Source organism: Acanthochromis polyacanthus, chromosome 19, assembly GCF_021347895.1.
Source record: "Acanthochromis polyacanthus isolate Apoly-LR-REF ecotype Palm Island chromosome 19, KAUST_Apoly_ChrSc, whole genome shotgun sequence".
Lineage (NCBI taxonomy): Eukaryota > Metazoa > Chordata > Actinopteri > Pomacentridae > Acanthochromis > Acanthochromis polyacanthus.
This window is the reverse complement of record NC_067131.1, coordinates 16,535,164-16,558,987: the sequence shown is the minus strand read 5'-3', so window position 1 is coordinate 16,558,987 and position 23,824 is coordinate 16,535,164. Positions and strand designations below refer to the sequence as shown.

The following is a 23,824-nucleotide window of genomic DNA, read 5'->3' as shown; positions in this document are numbered from 1 at the left end:
TGAAGAGGTGACAATATGGGAGCCGTATCGTCTCTCTTACTGATTCTTGTCAGAACTCTGGTTGCAGCATTTTTAATCTGTTGGAGCCACAGCTGTGCAGAACATTAGAGAGGAAACACATTAGAGCCCTCCTCAGCTTTCAGAATGTGTTGAATGTATCATTACAGACAGATTTTTCTGTGTCAACAGATCAGGTGGCCTCTGCTGTCGTTTCATCTCAGGCAAAGCTCTGCTCCTGCAGCTGAGGCTCAGTGGAGAAAGTGACAACTAACTAGACTAGTTAGTAGTAAGTGTAATGTGATCATCTCACTGTAGTTTTATTAACTGCTTCTTGAAAAGGGCACACATGCTTGTCTTTCCTTTAATCGAGCCTGCTGCTGCTGTTTTTTATTAGAGTAGTCCGATTATCAAGTTTGTGTTGGCAATATGTTGCAGTCATTGTCAGTCACGTTCCACAAATTTGTAGTTTGATTAATTTTTTTACTCAACCAGCAAGGTGGAGCTGAGACTCTGCATCACTGTGAAGGTTTTGTCTTATAAGTACGGCATGCTGTCGATTACACCATGAACCTGTTGAGTTTCTACGATGAACACAAAATATTTAACATGAATATTGAAGACAAAGGAAGCTGATGATAGATCTCTTCTCAGGTTGACTCTGGGTGAAACAATGCACTCTGGAATTTTGTTATTGTCACCAAAATGTGGAAAGAATCCTGATTTCTTTTTAAACGGTCCCATTAAACACGTCCAAAGGTGAAAACATCTTTCATGCTAACACTTTGTATCAGACTAACTTAGCTGCGGTTTTTAGCTAAAATGTAAATGTAGCGCAGGTTCAGCCGATCCACAGCTAACCAGACTTTCCACTCGGTTAAACTCAAATTAAGACCAGTGCATCAAGAAATATCACAGAGGCCTTAAACTAGATATGAAAATAGGGCCCCTCTACATTTGCTAATAATGCTTATATCCAGTGTGCATGTTTAAGTGTTGTGGATGCAGATTGAAAGCAGCTGAACATCCCTTTCTTTCTGAGCATGTAGGAGAATCGATGGTGGAATTTAAGAGAGCTGCTCTAGAGCCAGTGTTTGGTTTGACCATTCTGGGCTACTAAGCTAACAAAGTACAACTCAGTTACAAGTACTCATACTCTAAAGAAAACATGATGAATTATATCTTCCATCTCTGCTGAAACATCTCTCTAGTCCTTTAGGTTTATAATTTAAATCAGCGGTGCATTTAGTTTTGATCTAAATGTCATTTGAATAATTACCACAACTCATTTCCAAACTGACTTTTTGTGATGACCCAGCTTCCACAGACTTTATTGTGTGAACTCCACAAACCGATATGCTGATAACTGTAAACTATCGTCATATAGTGCATTATACTCCTGGATAACCATCCCAAAGTGCATATATTATGCTTATGTTTGGCCACTTTTTAAAGAGATATCAGAGAAATGATTAAGTGTATGCCTAAAATTCATTGTAAAGTGAAAGATTTTGCACCACCAAGCATTTTAATCAGGAGAACATTAGGACTTATTCTCTCAATTACAAACAGAACAAAGAGAGGGTGAGAGCATTTAGTAGTTTTAGTAGCAGAAACGAATGAAGAAGTTCAACCACTAGGCGACTGACGTGGACGACAATAACGAGCAGCAGTAAAGCAGCATCTAAAAGAAACTGATGGCACCTCCTGTTATTGTCACAGCAGCTGCTTTAGTCACTGAAACAACAACACCTTCTCACATGGAGGTGTTGCTGTGTCTCCACGTGTCCCAGGTCCTGAAAGAAATGTCCAGGTGATGCCTTGGCTGCCCTTTAGCTGCTGAAGTCTGATGCTTTTAGAATTTCGAAACACACTGCCAGTCCAAAAAAGTAGTCACACACTCTAATATTTTGTTAGACTACCTTTAGATTTAGCATTCACTGTGACACCATTTTGATAAGCTTCATGCTCCCTGAACCACTCATTTTCATTGTGAGCCCCATGAATTCTGACATCTTCATCTTTGAACATACCCATGCCATCAGGGAAGAAAAACTGCACTGAGGGAAAAACCTGATCATTTGGTTTGTTCAGGTAGTCAGTTGACCTCATTCTTTGGGAGCATAATGTTGCTGAAAGATCAGCCTCACTGACCAATGGTTTTCTTAGAGCTACAGCTGTTTAGTCCCAATCCTTTCAGTTCCTTTCGCATTGTGCATGTGGAAATGCTCTTACTTTCACTGTTAAGCATAGGTGTGAGATTAACTGTTGATTTCCCACGATCATCTAAGAGTTTGCTCCAACCATTTCTTCCTCGAAGGTGATGGTGCTCCACTATCCTTCAGGTTTTAATAATGCATTGGATGGTTTTAAACCGGATTTTAGTAGTTTCAGAAATCTGCTTAGTTGTTTTCTTTGCTTGACGCAGGACAATAATTTGACCTTTCTGAGACAGATTAGCATCCTTTCCATGACCACAGGATATGTCTTCCGATGTGTTTATTTAAGAAATGAGAAGCTCCTCACTGCATCATCTAGGGTTAAGTAAGTTGTTGCAGCTGAAACATATTCATCACTGCAGTAATTATCCACTGGGAGGCTCTTACTTATTTGTTAGTTAAATCCAGGTAGCAACTCTTTTTTTTTTTTCTTGGACAGGCAGTGTATCATCTAAACGTGAAACAACAAATCTCAGCAACAGAGAACCAATGGAGAGTCAGTGATGAAGTATTTAGTTTATATTGGTGGTTGATTTGATTGAATTCAACAGTTTAACCCCCAAAACCTCCACAAAAATGAATCTCAGAGATTGTGTTCACTTGAGTAAAATCTTGCAGTTTCACAAAGAAATAGAAACTCTATTACTCATTTTCCTCCTGCACAGATTTCTAACATGGTGGTTAGCATCACTGACTGCACTTAGCAATTTTAACTTCACCACTTCCATTTCATAGCTTCAAAGAAATTATTATGTAGTTTAAATTAGACCACTTTATCCCACTAATACAGAAATATTTGTATGTCAATACTAAGCATCTAGTTGAATCCAAGGAAATAATTTTACACTTGAGCTTTTTAATTCTCAAGGTAACACTAGACATTGTATTTTTGTCTTCTGTGGCACTTTCATACCATGCAGTTCTGTTAATTTGGTCCTGACCAAAATAACAAAAATAAAGAATTTTATTACTATTAGATTTTCTTTTTTGAGGATGCCCTTGATTCCTATAATCCTCATAGAAATGTGACATTCCTCAAACAAAACATAGCCTGAAACACAAGTTTGTTTTTCTTTCTCCACGCTCACAGCAGAAAGAATGTAGAAATACAAAACTGAGGTGCAAATGGAAAATTCTCCCACTTCAAGTCTGGAAAGATGTTTTTAATTCTGCTGCCGTGTGCATTAGTCATAGAGTGAGAGAATGACCCCCGTCTTTCTATTCTGTTAATAAACATCCTCGGACAGCAGGATCATGAATGAATTAAACTCTGTCAAAAGGTGACATCACCATCATCAGTGCTGAGCGGTAATGGATTACACATAATCAGGATTAAACAAAAAAATAAGCAGCTGTAAAAAACCTAAATTACGTTTGAAAACTATGATTAAGATCGTAGCTACACTGTTAAGCATATCTTGTGACATATTGAGAATATGGTAATTATTTTTTTAAAATGATAACTAATGCTATGTTATTAACTCTTAAAAAGTACATCTGACATTCTGCGTTTCTTTGACAAGTGAGGAGGAGGATAAAGAACATTGTTGGGTCCATATGGAGGATTCCAGCAGCAGCCATCCCTCAGAATCAGCTTCCATTCCTCTATTGCCACTACTTGATTTTTCTGAATGCGCAATCCAAGACCATCTCCTGTACTCGAAAGCAATTTAGTATCTCCTTTCAGGTTCCAAGTTTTGAAAATATTGAATAATTTTTTTCACTTTTTCATCGATGCTTTGTTGAATTTTTATTTCTTTTGATTCAGAAGATTAAAATTACAAGTAAGAGCACCTCTTGCATTACACAAGTAAAGTCCTCCATGTGGCTTCAACAAAAAGTCACGCCTAAAAAAAGAAACATCCTACATGTTGAAAAAACACAGTAGGCCTGCAGTTTGTTCCAGTTCTGTTTTTGCATGCTGAAAATGCAAAATACATTTCATTTGAAAATGTTTTCACATATTTAACGAGGAAAAGGAATCTTTATGCAGCTGCATCCATATTTTTGAGTATGAGGTGGTTTGATATTGTACTGATTCTAAAGTATTCCCATAAACTTGCATTTTTCTGGAATGCACTGCTACTATTAGTAATTACAAGAACTGGCAGATGCAGTTTGTATCGAGTAACTGACCACATTTCAAAGTAATCTGACCCAGCCTTTCTAGGAAGTGTGGATGTAGCTGCGTGTCTCAATTGGCAGCTCGAGTCACTGTACTTCTTCCACTTGATGAAGGACAAGAGTCTTTACACATCTGTATTAGCACTTACTTGCTTGCGGTTACTAATGCAACACTAGAGTGGCAGAAAGGCAGCGAAGATGAGACCATCTAGGATGAAAACACGAAGGAGTGTGGCTGTGATTAGATGTGTGAAGCATCACATTCTGAAGTCTATCTGCCTTCATTTGTGTAGTTTTAATTATTGGAAAAAAACTCCAAGTAATAACACAAAAACTCAAACATTCATTCACACTAATTTTGCAGATTTGAGTTCAAGAACTCGTTAAAAACTTTGTTCACTTCGTCAAGACTTCTCTTGGCTGAATTTACATGGTGAGTTCCTCTCCTTCTTTCACCTATATGAGTCTTTGAGTCCTCTCTGGGTGAAATATCATCAAGTTTAACTTTACATTACAGCCAAAGTGGTGATTAGTGGCAGATTACCTCAGCAGTGAGATAAGGTAGTCTAGGTTTGGACTAATATCTGTTTGTATTAATACTCCCACAAGGCTGAGCTGCTCAGGCTGAGTCCGTCTCCCTTCAGGGTTCCTCCCTGGTCACCACGCAGGTATTTCCCGTTCTTGCCCCTGATGGCCAGGCGACCATGTTCCAGGAGCTCCAGACTAAAATCCTCAGGGGCCTCACCGTCCGAACACACCAACCCAGCGCTGTTCACGTACCAGAACCGACCATCAACACCTGCTCAGTGGAGGACAAGCAAATGAGATGAAAAAAGCAGAAGCAGGAAACTAATCAACCCCAGTGTGTTTGAGCGTGTGTCCTGACCTTTAATGTTGTAGGCCCCGTTACTGAACTGCAAGTTGAAGATGTCGTAGACGGATCTACTGGCGTCCAGCGTGTTGGAGTTCTTATGGTGGCAGATGAATCCATTCAGTCCTCTGAGGATCAACATGGGTCGGTTGATTAGTTTCAAAGTGAGCTGCTCATCCTCACCTGGCAAAGGCAAGTAGAAGCAACACAACAGAGGTCAGAGTTTAGTTGGTTTGGAAAATGAGATTTACTAGTAGAAGAAGGAAAACAGGAGAACAAAACTAAACCTAAATTGTGTCCCACCTATGGAGTCACTGACAGCAAGTAACTGGCCGTTCTTCTTAGTGCAGATGTATTTGCCATTGTTGGCTTTTAGTGCCACCTTGTGGCCGAGCCACTCCACTGAAAACATGGTGTCTGCTGACCTGTGGGAGACGAGAATTTGCCTTGAATTTCAGAGCTCCTGGAAATATGTTGAGTGCAGATGATATTTCTAACTGTCCATATTATTTTCACTCCTGTTATCAATAGATGGTAGCATGAACTGCATCATTGGTTTGCATTTTCAGTGACACATTTACTTGTATCCTTGACAAAATTACATCATCTCTTACTAAATACAAGCTACAAGAACATTTATATTTCAATAGAAAAAGGTCACTTTATTACTCAGGATGCAGTAATGGTGGAAATATGTTTTTCTTTAAACTTATATCTGAATTATTCCCTCTCAAATTATCAGCTGCCTTCTACTCGACCATCACTGATTTACTTGAACTTATTTAACAAACAAAAACATCTGAATTACATATATTTACAGTGCTATCTGGGAGAATTTAAACTGATGTTTGAAGTCCTTTCCAAGACCAATTTTCAGAACCTTTATTCAAACATTTAAATTTGAAGCTATGTTTGGAGGACGATATCTCAGGAACTATGACAGATAAAAACCTGATGTTTTCACCGTTATTTCTCATCATACCATTGTTTCATAATCTACAAATAAAAATAGATCAAATAGTCTTTAAATATGGGTGAATTTAAAAAAAAATCTTAGTTGTATGAAACTAAAGAACCCTGCAACATCTTTGTTTTTGTGGTACAATGTTTTTTTTGTGTCATATTTGATATATTAAGTCAAACTTTAACTAGCATATTTAAAAACATTGTGTTTTATACTATCAAAATGACAGGCAAATCAGAGCTGGTGGAGTAGAGAATGTTCTGTAAATTATGGATTGAGCCATCTGTAATGTAAACAGTGGAAGTGACTATTGATGACTGTATTCTTTATTACTCTGTACAGCCGATATAACAGCATCCACTCACACTTCTGTGGCTGTAGTCTGGACGCCTCCATGAGCCACCAGAGCCCAGTAGCTGCCTTGGCTGGTGCGGAACGTGCACTTCTTGGTTTCCTTGTCAATCTCCATCTGAAACGTCTCCATGTCCGTCTCATCTTCCTGATTGGCTGCGAGGCTCAGTCCTGGGAGGGGCGTCGCAAACACATGCTGTCATTAATATTTTAATAGCATTGAGAACTGAGAACTATTTAGTGTACCAGAAACAATGCAATTACAGTACGGAGCGATTAATCAGCAAAATGTGAGCTCACGAAATAAGTGTGGTTGTGGTGAACCAGTGCACAGCATAAAATGATGCACAGAACTGAACACAAAGCCAAAATCAGCAAAGTGACATAGCAGCCAGCTAATTAAGTTGTATTGATTTGTTTTCCTTGGCCAAGGATAAAGGGTTCAGTAATCACGTCTGATCCCGTTATTTTTAAGTGTCTTAAACTGCACTTCTGATCTGACATGCCAAGCGAGCCTATATCTCCCTGAGGGTAATTACATTTTCCCTGATCACGGTTTAGGATGCATTTATGCACAGAATATGCAGGAAATACGAAAGAAATCTGCAACTTGTGCCAATGCGGGAAATTTTAACTGATAAAAAGCATATTTCTCACAGTTCATCTCTCATCATGAAACTCTGTGTAAACTGTGGAGACCACTTAACACCCAAATAAAAATCATACCGTTTAACCCTCCTGTTGTCTTCATTTATGGACACCAAAAAACATTGTTTCCTTGTCTGAAATGAATCCAAAAATTTAGAAAAAAAAATCCCCAAATTTCTGAAAATGTGCAAAACCTTCAGGAAGAAAATTCCAATTATTCCTTAAAAGTTTCCCTTAAAAGTTTTATTTAAAAAAAAATCCCCCTAATTTGACAAGAAAATTTTTGAAAATATTTTCAAAAAATGAGTACAGATTTTCACACAAAAAAAAAACTAATGTGACTACATATATATCAGTAAAATTTCTAATATTTTCTTTAAGAACATTCACAAAAAAAATCAACCAAAATCCAGTGAATTTCGCTGGAAACATTTTTTTAACATTTCATTTTTCCACCAAAAAATGTTCAAAGCTTTCAAAAAAATGTTGAAAATGTGGACATCAGAAGTTTCACTGTGAAATTTTTTTTTTTTTCCCCATATTTTCAAATTTTAAAACGGGTCAATTTGACCCGCAGGACAACACGAGGGTTAATAGAAACCTCTTAGAATTTTTAATATTTTCAATACTTACACATAAAATAGAAAAACATATGAAATACACAGCCAAACAGTCAGAGTGACAACATGCAGAAAGAAAAACAATTGTTTGCCACACCGCCAAAAGACAGATTGCAGAGGGCTAAATCCTAAATTCGATGCCTCCCAGAATATCCCCAAAACAATTTCTTAATCCTTTAACAACACTAATCCGCATGCATCTTTTTTTCTGGCCATCTTTCTCCACCCTCTTCCCTTCCCCCATCTCTCCCCCTGTACCCTTGACCCCCTCCAGCCCCACCTCCTGCCATCACCCCACCTTCGGCCCTGTCTATCTGCCCTCTGCACAGTGGGTCCCTGATATAATCAGCTTTCGAGTGCTACCCATCCAATCCCTCAATCCCCTCAATAAAAGAATAAAGGAAAAACAGGAAGAGACTGGGGGATTTTATGGCCCACACTTGGCAGGATGTGCAGATAATTACCAACTCCTTATAAACCTCATGCAAAAGGAATCATGGATGATCAAACATATGGAGAACATGCTAAGATGTTTGAAATGTATCTGCAGTAACTGGCTATATTATACACTCAAGAAATACAGTCATGGAAAAAATTATTAGACCACCCTTGCTTTGTTGTTCATTTTAATGCCTGGTACAACTAAAGATAATTTTTTTTTAGACAAATATAATGATAACAACAAAAATAGCTCATAAAAGTTTAATTTAAGAGCTGATATTTAACTGTTTTCCATGGTTTTCTAGATAATAACCAGAATCACTCAAGTTCTTGCATCAATAGCTATGCCATTGTACCGCTAAAAACAGTGTTTTTAGGCGTTCCATGTTTTCTTTTCTGCCTGTTTTAGACACACACTGGAGTTAGTCCTTGATTGCATAACCATTGTTTTTGATGACAAAGGTGGTGTAATATTTTTTTCATGACTGTCTGTGTAATTTCCTGCTGACAAGAAGAGGCCTTAAAAATCAGAAATTATTTCAAGAACACTGTATTGTTTGATGGTAACCTGCAAATGACTGCAGAAGTCCCACAAAAAGGGTTTTTGCAAAGAATTTTGTCCTCTGAAACTGTGCTTTATATGTTGTATAGGGACAGACTGGCGACCTGTCCAGGGTGTCCCCTGCCTTTGCCCGAGTCAGCTGGGATAGGCTCCAGCACCCCGCGACCCTAGTGAGGATAAAGCGGTGTATAGAGAATGGATGGATGGATGGATGTTGTATAGGAGTCAATAACGCTGCCTTCAAATGGAACTCATGAACTCTGAATCATGACGTTGGAATTTGTGCACATCAAATGATTAGTATTGAAGGAGTAACATTGGCTGTAGGTTGTGAGAACATTGGTGCTAGTAAGCAGCCACATGGACTTTGCTGCTGGCTTCTAGAAGGGGGGTTGGGGGGGACAGAGCTTCCTTAGGACACAGCCCAAATATTGACCAGAAATTGTTGATGTTGTTTCCTGTACTGAAAGAAATTATAAAACTAGTAACACATAGAAATAGTGGAGAAAGACCCATACATCGTCCAATGGCCAGCTTATACCCACAGTCTACATCCAGTAAGTCAGACCACAAGATGGGGACGTTCATTTGGACTCTTCTCATGAACACAGTAAACATAACTCCGTTTGAAAGCACCATAAGTCAAACAGACACTAGACAAGCTATCCTAACAGTGTCTGTGATGCTAACTACAGTGATGAGTTGAGATAATGCCAACATAAGAATTCTAGCAGCATGCTTGTTCGCATGTAAGAATTTCTCTTAAACACTCAGCTATCAAACTAAACAAGCCATGCTGAATCAACCGTATCACTCACCGAGTTAGTAGTTTCTAGCAGTGGAACTCATTCTCATTTTTTACTTTTTAAAGCCACTTAAACAACCACATACCTAAATATGATAGCACGACATTTTCTGTTTAGCTCATGTAGTATTTATGTAGGAAAGATTTTGTACTGAATTGAAATAAAGGCTTGAAACATACAGACAGAATGAATTTATATTACTGAATTTAAAACAGTCAATTGGCTGCTTTACACCGAAGAGGCAAAGTGGCACCAAACTTTATAGGAACGGCCTTATAACTGGCCCTTTAAGCCTTTCTGTTTCCATTATAGTGTTGCATCTAAAGGCTTTGAGCACAACATTAAATAGTAGTGTACCAAAACAATGACAGATAGTCTTAGTAGATGTAACTCCAGTTCTATAAGTACGCTGGAAATAGAGCAATGGATATTTGCCATGTTAGACTTTATGGTGAATTCTCCTTCTACCACCTACTCCTGCCTAGGTAGGTACTTTTTCTCCACTGAAAACAGTCCTGAAAGTGGCTCTACCTGAACAGTTCCACAAAGTTTCAAGTTGCACCAAAATATCCTCCAAGTTCTTGCAGAGGAAGACAACCTATTGCCAGACACTGACACAGATATTTACTTTTGAAGACTGCTGCATTTAAACTGTTCCCTAAAAAGTACAGGAACCACCCAGTCAGTAATTATGAATCTGTAAACTCGACTGAATGAAACTATTCAAATCAACAAAGTAATTAGCAATTTTCACACGTAACTCCCACAGTGACAACTCAGAGTGTTTTGATTTCTTTGCTGCTCTCTCATATGATAAAAGTTTAGTGTATTAACATGCTAACACTTGCTGATTACCACTAAACGCAGAGGCATTTTCTAAGATACCGTGCTTACATGCACATTTGAGATACTTGAATATTATTTTATAAAACTTTATACTTGTACCTCACTTCATCTTAGAGGGAGATACTGAACTTTTTACTCCACTACATTTGTCGGACAGCTTTAATTATGAGTTACTTTTTAAATGATACTTATTCACACCCTTTCTATCCTTTGAAAACCACAAATCTCCACATGTGGTGATTTTGAATGCTTGCGATAAACTGAAGGATTAGGTGTTCCTTGATGGGTTTAGATAATTCTCCTACTTCTTAAGCTCAATAAACTATTTATTAATCCCCCTGGTTTAGTTGGAAAAGGCACAAATGCCACAAAAAACGAGGCTATTTTCTGATCTCAAGAAAATCTGACTTTTAAAGAATTGCGGTTCTCATAGTAAAGCAACAGTGCAAAGATATTATGATCAGAATAGAAGCGAATATGATGCATTGCTGTAGATTAAACTACCCAACAGTAGCTCAATCTTAAACATCTACACCAGTAAGAAGCAACATACATACTAATGCAGAAATTATAAAAGATCTAAAACATCATATGTAAGAGTAAAACACTGACAGGAACCATTTCATGCCACAGTTAGTACTTTTACTTTAAATAGACTACATTTAGACATACATTTTGCTGATAATACTTGCATATTTTTACTTGTGCATTTTCAGAGTACAGTATCAGTAATTTTCCTCTAGTTAAGGATCTAAATACCTGGGGAAATAAACATTTAAGTAGTGCCATGCTGTGTGCAGGTTTAAGTCAGCTTGTGTTTTTTTTTCTACATTTACCATAAGTAATAAACCTGAGCTCTTTCACATACACTGAATCAAGCGGCTTAAGGCTACTGATGGATGCATGTATATAAAGCTCAGATGCACAATTCAACACAAATGCACCTGCAAATACCAATCTGAAGGGCCTGGTGACAAAAAATAAATAAATGAAGGAAGAAAAACTAATTTCAACATAAATTTTTATACTGGTTGTTCCAGCCTGTGTCCCACGGTTTATGACGATGTAAATTCCACCTGTTTTAAGATTCTTTTGGGACATTTGGCTTGTTTTTCTTTTCTTTTCTTTTTTTTGCTTTTGAAATCTGTAGAAATAAACTGAAGGAGCGGGAAAAGGGGATGACACACGACAGAGATGTCATGGTTACTGAGCTACGGGGATGCTTTAAACCCATCTTATTCACACCCGATAAACTAGGTATCATGAGGTCTTACAACTGGTTAAATTATCATTGATCTTAAGTGCATTTGAAGCATAAATTTAAGCCCCTCGACTCTGCCGCTATGCCTGGGGGCCTATCACTCCCATTCTCTCTCATCCCGACTCAATGTCATGCTTTGTCTACCTATTCCATGTGTCCATTTCACACTAATTCAACCCAGAAATGATCCTCAGACAGGGCTCAGCTGGGACTTCACAGCCGCTATCTGATAGATGAGAGAGGAGACAGAGGAAGGAGAGAAGGACGGAGGAAGAGAAAGAAACAGAGAACGGGGGGAGAGAGGGGGTGGGGGGGATTGGATACGCTGAAATCCAAGCCAGCAATCTGAGGATATCAATAGCTGTGTTGATGACCACCTTTGACACACCCCTTGGTAAAGCATAAGCAGTGAGATGTTGTCATCACATCCATGATCGCTGGTAAACGACGGCCACAGTATCGCACTCCCTGGTGCATTTGGACGGCACGCAGGTAGCTTCAATAGTGCCTCATTTTGGATCCGACCCCAGATCCAGCTCCTCTTCCTGATGCTGTCCAACCTCCAGCCTGCAAGTGGAGCAGGCCTAACGAATCCATCAACGATAGATGGCTCTGACATCAATTTTTAATGGTAAGCCAATGCCACTATCCCCGTGTCCCTTATTTTCTTCTTTCTCACAGTCCTTCACAACTGCATTTTCTGATGTTGGTTCACTTCACTCATTTTTTTCTCCACTTATCTGTCCCTGAGCTGCTCCTGCATGGATGCAATATGTGTGTTTGTATGTCTATGTGTGTTTGTATGTCTATGTGTGTAAATGTGTGTTAATGGAAAGTTTGTGTCTTTGGACTATCATCTCTTTTTCACATTCAGGGCAGAGTGGACCACTTAGAGCCGAGGAACACAGGAAGGCGATGAGACATGATAACAGATCTACATGACAAGCTAACACACAAACTTGTGCGCGCGCACACACACACACACACACACACACACACACACACACACACACACACACACACACACACACACACACGTTTGCATACTTGCATTCACGAACATACAACTCACTGCCACATTTCATGCCTGTCAACAAAACTTTTTGCACTATTAAATGTTTTATTTACTGCACGCTGCACTGCACTAAACGAAGCCCAAACATTGGTGCTAATTTATGAGCCACAGATGACATTAGGCAGGATGAGCCCACCTGTCTCCACTCACACTCCTATAGTCCTTTGGGAGTCATCCTACAGCTGTATCCTCCCTTCTCTGCTTTCCATTCCCCCCTTCCTTCTCCTGAATCATCATGTAGAACCCAGAGGTAACGAGGTCTGTTTACTTAAGTATTGCAATTCTGTGGCATTGCATCTTAAGATTTTTTTGCAGTTTTTTTCATTTTTAGTCTAACTTTTACCCCATATATAGATTCTTTTCTGTATTAACTGTAAATTATCATCAATCTTCCAACTTTCATTCATGCTGGTGTCTTTACAACCTTCTAGCAACATAATCCACATGTTCCTGGAAAGCTTTGCAACACTAGAAAGTCACTTAATATCTTGCATTTCCATTTAACAAGAAACATGTATCAGGTGACGATTAAACTGTCTGTTTTTTTAAGTTGAAATGCAAACGTTTTGTACCTATATTCCTCCATTAGAAGTTGATTTGACTAATTCAAATTCTTCTAGCTTTACCTTAAATACTATTTTGACAATGAATATGATCACAGCTAGTCTGCTCTTGTGCCCTGATGTGAATTTTCACAATGACTCACAGTTTTGATGCAAAATCCTCTCCCTTTTCCGCGTGTTTCCTTGATTTTCAGTAGCACATAAGCACTGACTGAAGCTGAGGTTAGCAGGTTACATTAACGGGTTACAGTGGACTCGGTGGGGCACAAGTTTTGGCCGCAGGTAAAAGGCAGCTTGGGTTTCTGAAAGCAGACTCCCCCTCGCCTTCCAGGAACAGGGGCCAACTTCATCAATAATTCAACACACCTCACCACTCGCCGTAGCAGGACGGCATGGTTGTGAGTGGGCGAGTGTCTTAGAAAGAAAAAGCTTTTGTTTGTGGAGAACAAGTGTAGGAAAAGAATAAAAAGAGAATGGAAGAAAGCACGCTGAAAGTATTCCTCTGTGTGTGAGAGCAAATGCATGCATGCATACAATATGCTGCAGCGCTATATACAGTATGTGTGCTTCATGCTCAACCTTATTTCTCCTTTCCCTTCAACCAATCAGTTTAAAAATGTTCCCAGTAGTTTGGTTCCTGCCTGCAGCCCCCACTGCTAACCAGGAACAATGAGCGAGGAGAGATTCAGTTACAGCACCCAGGGTTGAAGTAACTTGACCCTGCAGACAAGAATCTGCAGCCTGTGGATGGCTGTCATGGCCAAGTATGCTGACAAGCACTGTTGGTGTATGCTAATCTACCCCAAATCCAGTTTCAAATCAGGCCAGCAAACCCTTTCAACCATCAGCAACTGAAACTCTATGCAGGTCCTTCTAGTGCATCTCTGGTTAGATGCAATGTGACACTCACAATTACAATTTTCGTAGGTTTTACACTGATCAAAGAAACTCAACCTTGTTTTTGAGCAGAAATTACTTCAATGTGGAGTGTAATCCATCAGTACAGTAGTGTGGTGTCATGCCTGTGTGCTGATCAAATAACCCCCTCCAACAGCCCTATCACAGGATTGAGGAGTAAATGCATAATACAGTAACAACAGAGCATTACTGTACAGCGTATTAGTTACAAGCAGCTGTTTCAGTAAGCCCAAGGGGCAAAAGTGTAGAGTGTTAACAGTATTACCCAACAAAGCCAGGAGGTGCAACTGAGAGGGAATGAATGGGGATTTTCAAAAAATGATAGATTATTTGGTAAAAGAAAAGGAAAACAATGCCCCTTTCTCCGGACCTTTCCTTTTTTTAAATTTATATTATATTTTCTATGAAAAGGTCTCTTCTATTGAAGACATTCAACACTTTCTTTGACAACATCTAAAGGGATTCATGAAAAACTGATTCCAAATCATTTCTAAGAAATCTATTTTTGTAGGTTTTCTCAACACGGATGCACAATAAATCTGTTACTTGAATAAAATCACTCAGAGTGCAAGACTTAATACCAACAGTGGACTAAACTAAATCAATTACAGCTCGAAAGCAAATGGAATATTCGTCTCAGGTCTCCCAGATGAGGCTGATAGTCTCCCATATCAGCCTCATCTATCTTGTTTTCCTGGAGAGATGCAGCCATCCACGGTGATGTCGATGCATGTTGATGTGCAGACTACATTACCCATAATTACCATGCATCCTTTATCAGCTGTCAATTTCTGCTTCATTATGTATGTGTGCAGGTCAGTGTGTGTCAGCAAAAGCTCGTGACCACCCTCAGTGGCAACAAAGTATGACCTTCGTCCATTTAATCAGACATTTGGGATTCTGTGTAAGACTTTGAGGAACCAGCTTGTGTATGCAAGGATTCAGAACAAAATCAGATCTGTAAGAGTATAGTGCACTGCTTATGTGTCTGTTGTCTTACCTTGTCTGATGGAGACATATCGCCCGTTGGCTGCTATCAGAACCACCTGTGGGTGACTCTCCTCCAGGTCAAACAGTTCGTCTTTGCCTGGCTTGGAGCACCGTCCAGACCTCAGGGTCCCTGTAGGCCCCATGGGGGACAAATACTTCCCTTCACAGTCTTTGAAGGCCAGCTTCCCACACTTCAGCTCCAAGGTGTACGCCGTGGCCCTCCCATTCTGCATCACCAGCTTTCCGTCATTGCTGAGGAAGCGGCTGTCACAGGTCTTTAGGCAGTACTTCCCGTCCAGGTAGACAAGTGTCAGGAGTGCTGCCACTCCCCAGGGAATGTTCAGGTCCACAGCGATTTCCCCATCCTCCATGGAGAGGTGGGCATAACGCTTTCGGGCCACAGACAGCAGGTTGGCCTGAGGATGCAGAGCCAGGTGCACTGCCCACAGCTCGGCATCTGTGATTATCTGGGCGAAGCAGGACAGGTAGTCCCGAGAGCCTCCGAAGAATCGGAGGTACTGCTCAGACTGCAGGGCCCAGCGGCCGTCTGACTGAGCCACAATGAGGAAGCGACAGTCTGAGTTGTGGCCGTCTGCCTCACAGGTGACTTTGCCATCCTTGTCAGAGGCCAGGTAGCGTCCCAGGTGACTGCGCAGATAGACAACCTGGGTGTCTTGGGAGTCCTGCTCAAGAGTCCATATCTGCTTCTTTTTTAGGCTGGGAGCTGAGGCATTCACCTGAGAACCAAGAGAGGTATACACTCTAAAATCTTTTATACAACAAGATCGGCACTTCCATGTTATACTTCAGCCTTGTACTGTTTGTACAGATCCACAGGCACCACCACTACAACAACAGTCATGCAAAAAGTGTGTTACAGTTTGTCTTTCATATTGGCTGGCAATTTCGTACCTTGAAGCCAAAGGTCTCAGCAGTGAGGTAGCGACCCTCATGATTTATTAGGCCAAACTGCAATTTTAAAGGACGGTTCCCATTAGCGGGCATCTTCACCTGTGGATTTTGTGGAAGGGGTGAGAGACAGACGAAGAACAAGGGGTGAGCCAGCTTAGGGATGGGAGAGAAAGTAAATAGAAGTGACACTGGATGGAGAAGTGACGGGTACGCTTAGAAAAAAGGGGCAATAGTGGGTTTTTAAAGCCGTAAGGAATAAGGAAAGAGGTGATGTCATGGGGAATGATGAAATGCAAAAGTTGTAAAGGCAGGAAATCAATTCATTAAGGTACAGTATATAAAGCACTCCCAAGACCACAAATTCCTTCCCCCGCCCATGGCTTCATTATACATTTTTCCAGCCACAGCGTCCTAATTTACTTACTGTGGTTTTGTGGCTTCCCCTCTGCAGTTCCTGCGGCTCTAATTCCAGTTCCCAGATTTAAGAGGCTCCTTTCACCAAGCGTCCTCGTGTAATTCTTTCTCTTTTCCTTCTACTCTAGCTGGCTCTCACGTCCTGTTGATTGGGTCTCCCAGCTCGCCTCCACTACTTTTACTATTCTTCCTAATCAGGTTGGAGGCAGCAAAGACTTGAGTCAACCTTGATCTCTCTTCAGTCCGGTGTCAACCTCTCTTTCTCTGTAGACTAATTTTGCTCTGAACTGCTTATCTCCACTTCTGCAGCCTTCCCTCGCCCTCCCTCTCTCTCCTGTTGAACGGTGCTCTCTCGCCCAGCCTCACTCCTGTTCTTGCATGACTTGTTATTCACCCAGAAGGCTCAATCACTCGGTGCCCCCCTGACTACACTGGGGTTTTGTGTTTGCCCCTCCTTTGCCAACTATCTTTGCATCAATCACATCAAATCCTCTGACCTTCTTCTTCACCTTCCTTGAAGTCCAGGTTCCTCGTTTGTCAGACACAAGTTTGATCAGTGAAGGAGAACATCCTCGGTGGTCCCACAGATTTTATGGTAGTGCACTGAAGGACACCTTCACTCTTTCCCTAAACATAAGCCGTCCATCACAACTGAACTCTGCAACAAAAGGTGCTCGCCTCTGTAATCTTAAGCCTCCCTCTGTCGCTTTTTCCTCCCATCCTCTCCTTCTCTCTCACTGCCTTTCTCTAACCTGCCATGTGTGTAATCCTGCCTTTCGCTTGCCTCTGCACCTTATTTTGAGCTCCGCACTTCACCTCTTTCTGTGACACATAAAGAGAAGTAAGTAGAAACAATGCGCAAATATACACACACAGCGCCGGGTAACCAGAGCGCTCCCTGTGCCTTTGAGGTAGTTGCCTGAGTGCAGCTCCCCTTACCTGCCCACGCCGGGGTTTAGTTACACACCTTCTCTGATTGCAAGCTCTCTGGGTCAGTCCTAATGGGAGCTGAGACGGAGAGGCAGAAAGACTTTACATCTGAATTTAGGAAAGGAGATGGCGGGTGTTATCAAGGAAACAATAACAAGCTAATCAACATATGGGCTTCTGAATGAATGAGTGTGGGTAGCAGGTGAGCCTGAATGTGCGTGTGTGTAATCAAGCTTGCCAATCAGCCTATTATAAGTCTTCTTTGCGAAGTAAACAGACGTTTCAGTTCCTGAATCCATCTAATCCTCAACCCAATCATCCCAACCTGGCTAATCTACCGGCACTACCCCCCTCCCTGCCCCTCTAACACACACACACACACACACACACACACACACACACACACACACACACACACACACACACACACACCCTCCTCTGCTCGTCAGTGGCCATAAACATACACACAGATTCACTGACCCACAGCAACATACATGTCATCGTCGCACACACAAACACACTCATGCACAAAGGTCAGAGGAAGGTCTCAGAGTAGACACCACCCACCCAAAAGATTTACTCCCCCTGACCCAGACTTGAACTGCTGCGCTTTTACGCAAAACGCAATGAACAATGCGGCGTCGCACACAAATTCACACACAGCACACACTTAAGGACATGAGTGGTGGAACTGCTCTAAAGGTGTAAAAACAGAAACAACCAAACAGGAACCGCAACAGCAAAATGGAGCACAACAAACATCTAAAATGTTGAGTTTTTCATGCCTGTGGTGTTACCATTACATATTCTTTTGAAACATTTCTTCTCAAGCAAATCTGTTATTTTTGTCACCCTTGTTTTTTATTAGTAGAAATGATTTCACCATTATTGTATATCATTCAATTATCACTTGATAATTTTTTTTGACAATTGACAACTGATGCTTTCATTTTAACAGTGCATTGTCTGAAGATCATTCCTGCCTGTATATGAATATGAATATATTTCATGATTATAGGGGATTGAAAGCTGGATATGCACACTGAAAAACTACATCGAATTGAAAATCTTAAGGATAATAACTTTAACTTGATGCCATTAAATGCATGTCACTTTTTTAATAATGGCCAAATGATAATTAAAATGTAATTAAAACATTTACCATTGAGTGACAAACAACTGCCTTCACATCAGTGCTGCACGGACTTAGATTAAGTGTGCTAAATATAAAAGAGAACTTTTAATTACACTTTAATTAAAAGCCACGTTAAAGCAATTTTGTACTAGTTACACCGTTATATAACAATCACATAGCTATTAGTGCATTAACAATATTAAGTAGCAATTGTCAAAGTAATAATAAATCCCTATGAGATTAGAATAGCTGTATTATCATATAGAAACCAAATGCAATGCACAGAGCTGTGCTGTTTAACCTACAGACAGGAGGCCCAGCACAAATTCGGTGTCGTTTTCAATATTAGTGAGTTTTAAGTTTTCACTCAACACGAACAACTCCAACTAAAGCATTAAGGGGAAATTCAAAAGCAATAGCAGAGCAAATATGTTTGCAGTTTTGCACCTACTTTATGAACTCCAGCGGCCCAAAAGCAATTGAAATCTCATCCAGTGTCGTCTTCTACGCACTTAATGATGTGGATGAAATCACTTCTTATAAACGCTCACACTGATCTCCTGTTGGTACGAGGAGCTGCATATGTGTGTGTGTGTGTGTGTGTGTCTGTGTGTGTGTGTGTGTGTGTGTGTGTGCATGAAATTCATTCAGGGAGCTCAACACTTCTGATCTTTAAAATAACAGAAATAAATTGGAAATCACATCTTCACATTTGCATGCTGCCTTTCTTTCTTTTTCCTGTCTTATATTCAACCACAAATTCACAAACACACACTTAAAACACTGCAGAGACTGTTACAAATAAAAGGAGATGGGAGGTGAAGACAGACACACTGCACACAAATCAAAAAAAGTCATACACTGTTATTGTTATCAGAGCTATTATTTTCATTACTATCACTATTATCACTATTACTGTACTTCCTCCTCATATGTATCCTATCCCACGCATCATTAGCTCACTCTCTGCGGCCCCTGGGGGCTGCGTCATCGTCTGCTGATGTGCCGCCACTCCTGCTGCTGTCGGCACGGTGACGCCTGTCGATAGCCAACCAGATGTTTTTTTTTTCTTCTTCTTCTTCTTTTTTTTTTTCATCTCCCCTTATTCTGGGACAGCGGCTGTGCCAGGTTCACCGTGGCAACCGTGGGATGGTGCTTTAGAAGCCATTACAGCGATCCTCTGATGACACTCAAATAGCTATCATTACACCTCCTCCAAGGAGACACAGAGGAGGGAAGGGAGGGAGGGAGGGATAGATGGGAGGAGGCGAGGCTAAGGAGGGAAGGAAAGAGGTGAAAGAGAGGCAGGAAAGAAAAAGGGAAACAGCCGAACGGTGGGAGATGGGTTAGGGGTGCTGCGAGACAGAGGGAGAATCGGCAAATTACACAGGCAGACATGGATGGGAAGAGTCACAGATATATAAGGTGCATGGAAAAATGGAAGACGGGGAAAGGAGTGATGGAGAAAGAGAGAATGGGGAATTCAAAATGACCGTTTCTGAGTTAACAGCCTCCAGCCTTTTTCTACCCTATTAAGTTCCATTCTGCCATTACTTGGGACTGCGGGGTGCTGCCTCGTACCCCACGGTGTCCCACAGACGCCCCCTCCCACACACATATGCCCACACAGTCCCCCTTCCACACTCTTCCTCAGTTTTCTCCTCCATTCACCCTCATCTCCTCCTTTTTTTCCCCCTCCCCGTAAGTCTTTCTCTCTCTCAGTTCAATTCCAGAGGTTGTGAACTGAATGAAAGAGAGATCAGCTGGATCAATCTCTGAGTCCGCTGGTTGTCATTGTTGTTGCTCCTTGCAAAAGCACGCCGAAACAAGCTGTTTTTCTGCCACTATTGTGCTTTGTTCACTTCCTTGCCTGTTTCCTCTTCTCTTCCCAAAGGCATTACGAGTCTGTTTCGGTGCAAATTGATTCGTATCAAGACTTAATTTTGTACTTAACACTTGGAATATGCATGAAACAGAACTAAAGTCAAACTATGCTGGGTTGTCTGAGTACTTTCTGTCTGTTTTGTCAAAACTGAGGCGCAAGAGCAGCTGCAGCGAGGGAAGAAAGCGAGGAGAGTCAAACATTTGGCCGCGACATTAAAGCCACTGACAGGTGAAATGAATGACATTGATCATCTGGTTACAATGCAATGTTCTGCTGGGGAAAAAATGGGTCCTGGTATTAATGTTGATATTACTTTGACACATACCAACTATGTGAACTTCTTGCAGACGGAAGACCTCTAACACCAGGACTCCCCCCAGGAGCAGCATGAGGAACACGACCAAGAGCCAGAGGTGTAGATCCAGCCTCCAAACCACACAGATCCAAATCTGATCGAGTAGGAAAGGATTCCAGTGCCAGACACCACCTCTGGAGACCCTGTACCCATGCATTAATAGGTCTAGAAACACCAGAGGGACCTACACAACATCAGGCCGGTGGTTTGAATGTTTCTGATTGTATAGAGAACTCCTGACTCTATTCAAATGATTCTTTTTATTACCCACTTGCAGTTCTTTTCTCAGATTTATCTTGTAATATTGCAGAACATTTTAACTATTCCCCTCTGATGGTTACATGTAACATTTCTGCTACAAAGAATCAGAATGGTAAAAGCCTGTTTCTTGCAGTCACTTGTTTTTACAGAATGACAATGGTGTAAATAGCTCCTCACAGCTTTCATTGTAATTGCTATTCGATTACATTAAAGTGCAAAGAAATCATACACGCACATGAAAGTTTCTTAGGTCTCCACTGTCAATAGTAGGCTGCCTCATCACATGGAAATAAATTTATTGCACTGATGCCCCATTGGAGGGCATCTCTCTAACTCTAAACTAATTCACTCTGCGGGTTTGCAAGGCATGTTATCTTTTTTTAATGCCCAAATGACATCATTTATTAGAGCCAGAAACAGTAAAAACTAAAAGACTAAAAAAATGTATCATCTACAATTAAATAATCATGTGTGACATGTGGGTTTTTACAGAAGATTAACTAAATCTAAGCTTAAAATTGTGGTTTCTCGCCAAAATTACTTAATTTATTATATGTGTCATTTAAAAATTTGGCAAAAGAAACTATTTTAATCAAATTGATCCTCTGCAATTTGACCGATCTCAGCTTAGCAGTTGAAAAGAAAATTAAAAATGCAAATAGAAGAAAGGAAAAGGAAAAGAGGAAAACAAACCGTACTTGATCAGTAAAGAAAAAGCAGCGTGGATCAAAAACGGCATACAGAGGAGCAGGACGTCAGCAAGTTTGTTGGATGATACATTAAACATGGTGAAACATCTCTCTGGAGGGTTGTGAAATGTTGCAGCTGCACTAAAAAGCAACTGGACTTCTTTGTGCTTCTTGAAAATGTTTCACCTCTAAGAGGAAAAGTTCTGCAGAACTGGAGGAGCCTCTTGGATGAAAGGTGGAGCGTATTCAAGAACCTAAAAAAGAAGTCCTGTTGCTTTTGACAGAAGCTGCCAGGCTGTACATGTCGATTTAAAGTCTTCCCAGTTTTTGTAAATTAAATAATCAAAGAAATACGACTTGAATTGTTCTTTTTTGTGATGTAAGGCATTCTAGCTATTGGAAGACATTTTTGACTTTTATTTAATTCAAATCAAAGTTGAGCTGTTTCCTTGAAGGTGCAAAATTTTAGATTGCAGTCCACAGTCAGTAAAATTGTGACTGGAGCAAAAATCACTGTTGTGGTTCTGAGGAGTTACATGAGAAACCCCAGAACATTCTTGACACATCATCATATATGATGTCTGCTGTCTGGAGGCATTGTGCTCAATCTGACGTGAACTACATGTCAGCCATCTGGGAAGGAGCTGTAATAAGACAAAAAATACAGGTTTTGAGGACTGCCACCACACCACACCTTGACCTTCCACACGTTCAATCCCCAAAGCCACCACTGAGCGGCGGTGTCCGCCCGCTGCTCTGGCTCCTGTATGGGAACCATGCCTATATATTTTTTGGAGGTTACAAAAAAAACAAAAACGAAAGAGAAGATTGATGCATGGTTTGTCAGTGTTGGTGCCTGTGTGACTGCATAGCGTAGGAGGGAAGGACTGTAGTGCTATTTAAAATGGCTGCTTTTAATGTCTTTTTTGAGGCGGGGGGAGACTTTGTAGAAACTGAAAGGCGTCAACAACACGTGAGGCGTTATCAACTGTAAAACATCAGTGCAATTAAAATGAAAGGGGCGGGGGGTGGAGAGGGTGCAGGGTGGGGAGTGTTTCCCCCTGTTTCAATTATTTCCAGTCACCCTACCTGAGTGTGCTCCTCGGTGCAGCCTCTACATGGCAGAACAGGAGCAGGTCTGACCCACAATTTCAGAGCCTGGAAGTGTGAATGTGGGTTATACCTCGCTGCTAAGCATGCACTTCTCATGTGCTTTTAATCTCATTGGTTTTCTTGCATGCTGATTTGATTATGATCAGGGCAACACACACTCACACGCAGACACACACAGGCTTTAAAAGGCTGCAGCGCTGCTCTGGTCGCCCCATGTGCTCCAGTGCACTGTAGTATATTACCCTCGCTTTTCTTTAAATGTGTCTGAAACGAGGCTTTGAAACAGTCCGGATTAACTGATGTATCGCGTTTCTAAAAACAAACCGCCTCTGAATCATTCATTAATTCACATTTGGCTATTACAGTGCGGGTTTGTGTTTTATGGGCAGCGCGGCTCCGTCCTGTGTGGTAGGAAAGAGTTAATAACGATGGGCTAAACGTGATGAGTGAGGGGACTCTCTGAGAGACGGCCGGCCAATCAGCGTCGAGATTAACACCTTGCCGTGCTGTGATTGGCCAGTAGCGTGGTCGTTGTCGTCCGGAGCTCAATACCCACGTGGGGGCACGGACTCAGACTCGAGCTGTGATTGGCTGACAGCTCGCGGGCAGGACCCGCCCGAGCAGAGTACCGCTGCGCTATTGGCCAATCCTCAGCAATCAGCCGCTCCCCTCCTCCTCCTCCTCCTCCTCCTCCCCCTCCCTCACCCTCTCCCTCCCCCCCCTCCGCCCCTCCCCGCCTTGTTTTTCCATCCGCGAGGAAAGGAAATATCCCTCTCCCGAGCTCCGTGGGCTCGCGCGGGCAGCCGCGGCACATCTATCAGGAGGCGCGCGAACTCACGGCAGACAGCGATCCTCTGAACGGACCGGAGAGCGG

General features: G+C 41.3%; 1 protein-coding gene and 1 long non-coding RNA gene across 2 annotated transcripts; one reads left to right on the top strand and one right to left on the bottom strand.

Annotated features, from left to right (window-relative positions):
* Positions 1–3,364: 3,364 nt before the first annotated feature.
* On the bottom strand, positions 3,365–20,758 carry fscn2b (fascin actin-bundling protein 2b, retinal). The gene is made up of 7 exons (XM_051939872.1): positions 16,593–20,758; positions 16,169–16,267; positions 15,267–15,993; positions 6,541–6,697; positions 5,515–5,636; positions 5,227–5,394; positions 3,365–5,139 (listed from the first exon to the last, which is right to left on the bottom strand). Exons 2-7 carry the CDS (start codon positions 16,259–16,261, stop codon positions 4,934–4,936), a joined length of 1,473 nt encoding a protein of 490 aa, XP_051795832.1. The 5' UTR covers positions 16,262–16,267; positions 16,593–20,758; the 3' UTR covers positions 3,365–4,933.
* LOC127531164 (uncharacterized) lies at positions 12,008–21,309 on the top strand. The gene is made up of 3 exons (XR_007938156.1): positions 12,008–12,341; positions 20,685–20,760; positions 20,880–21,309. It is a non-coding gene; the product is annotated as an uncharacterized LOC127531164 (long non-coding RNA).
* Positions 21,310–23,824: the final 2,515 nt, after the last annotated feature.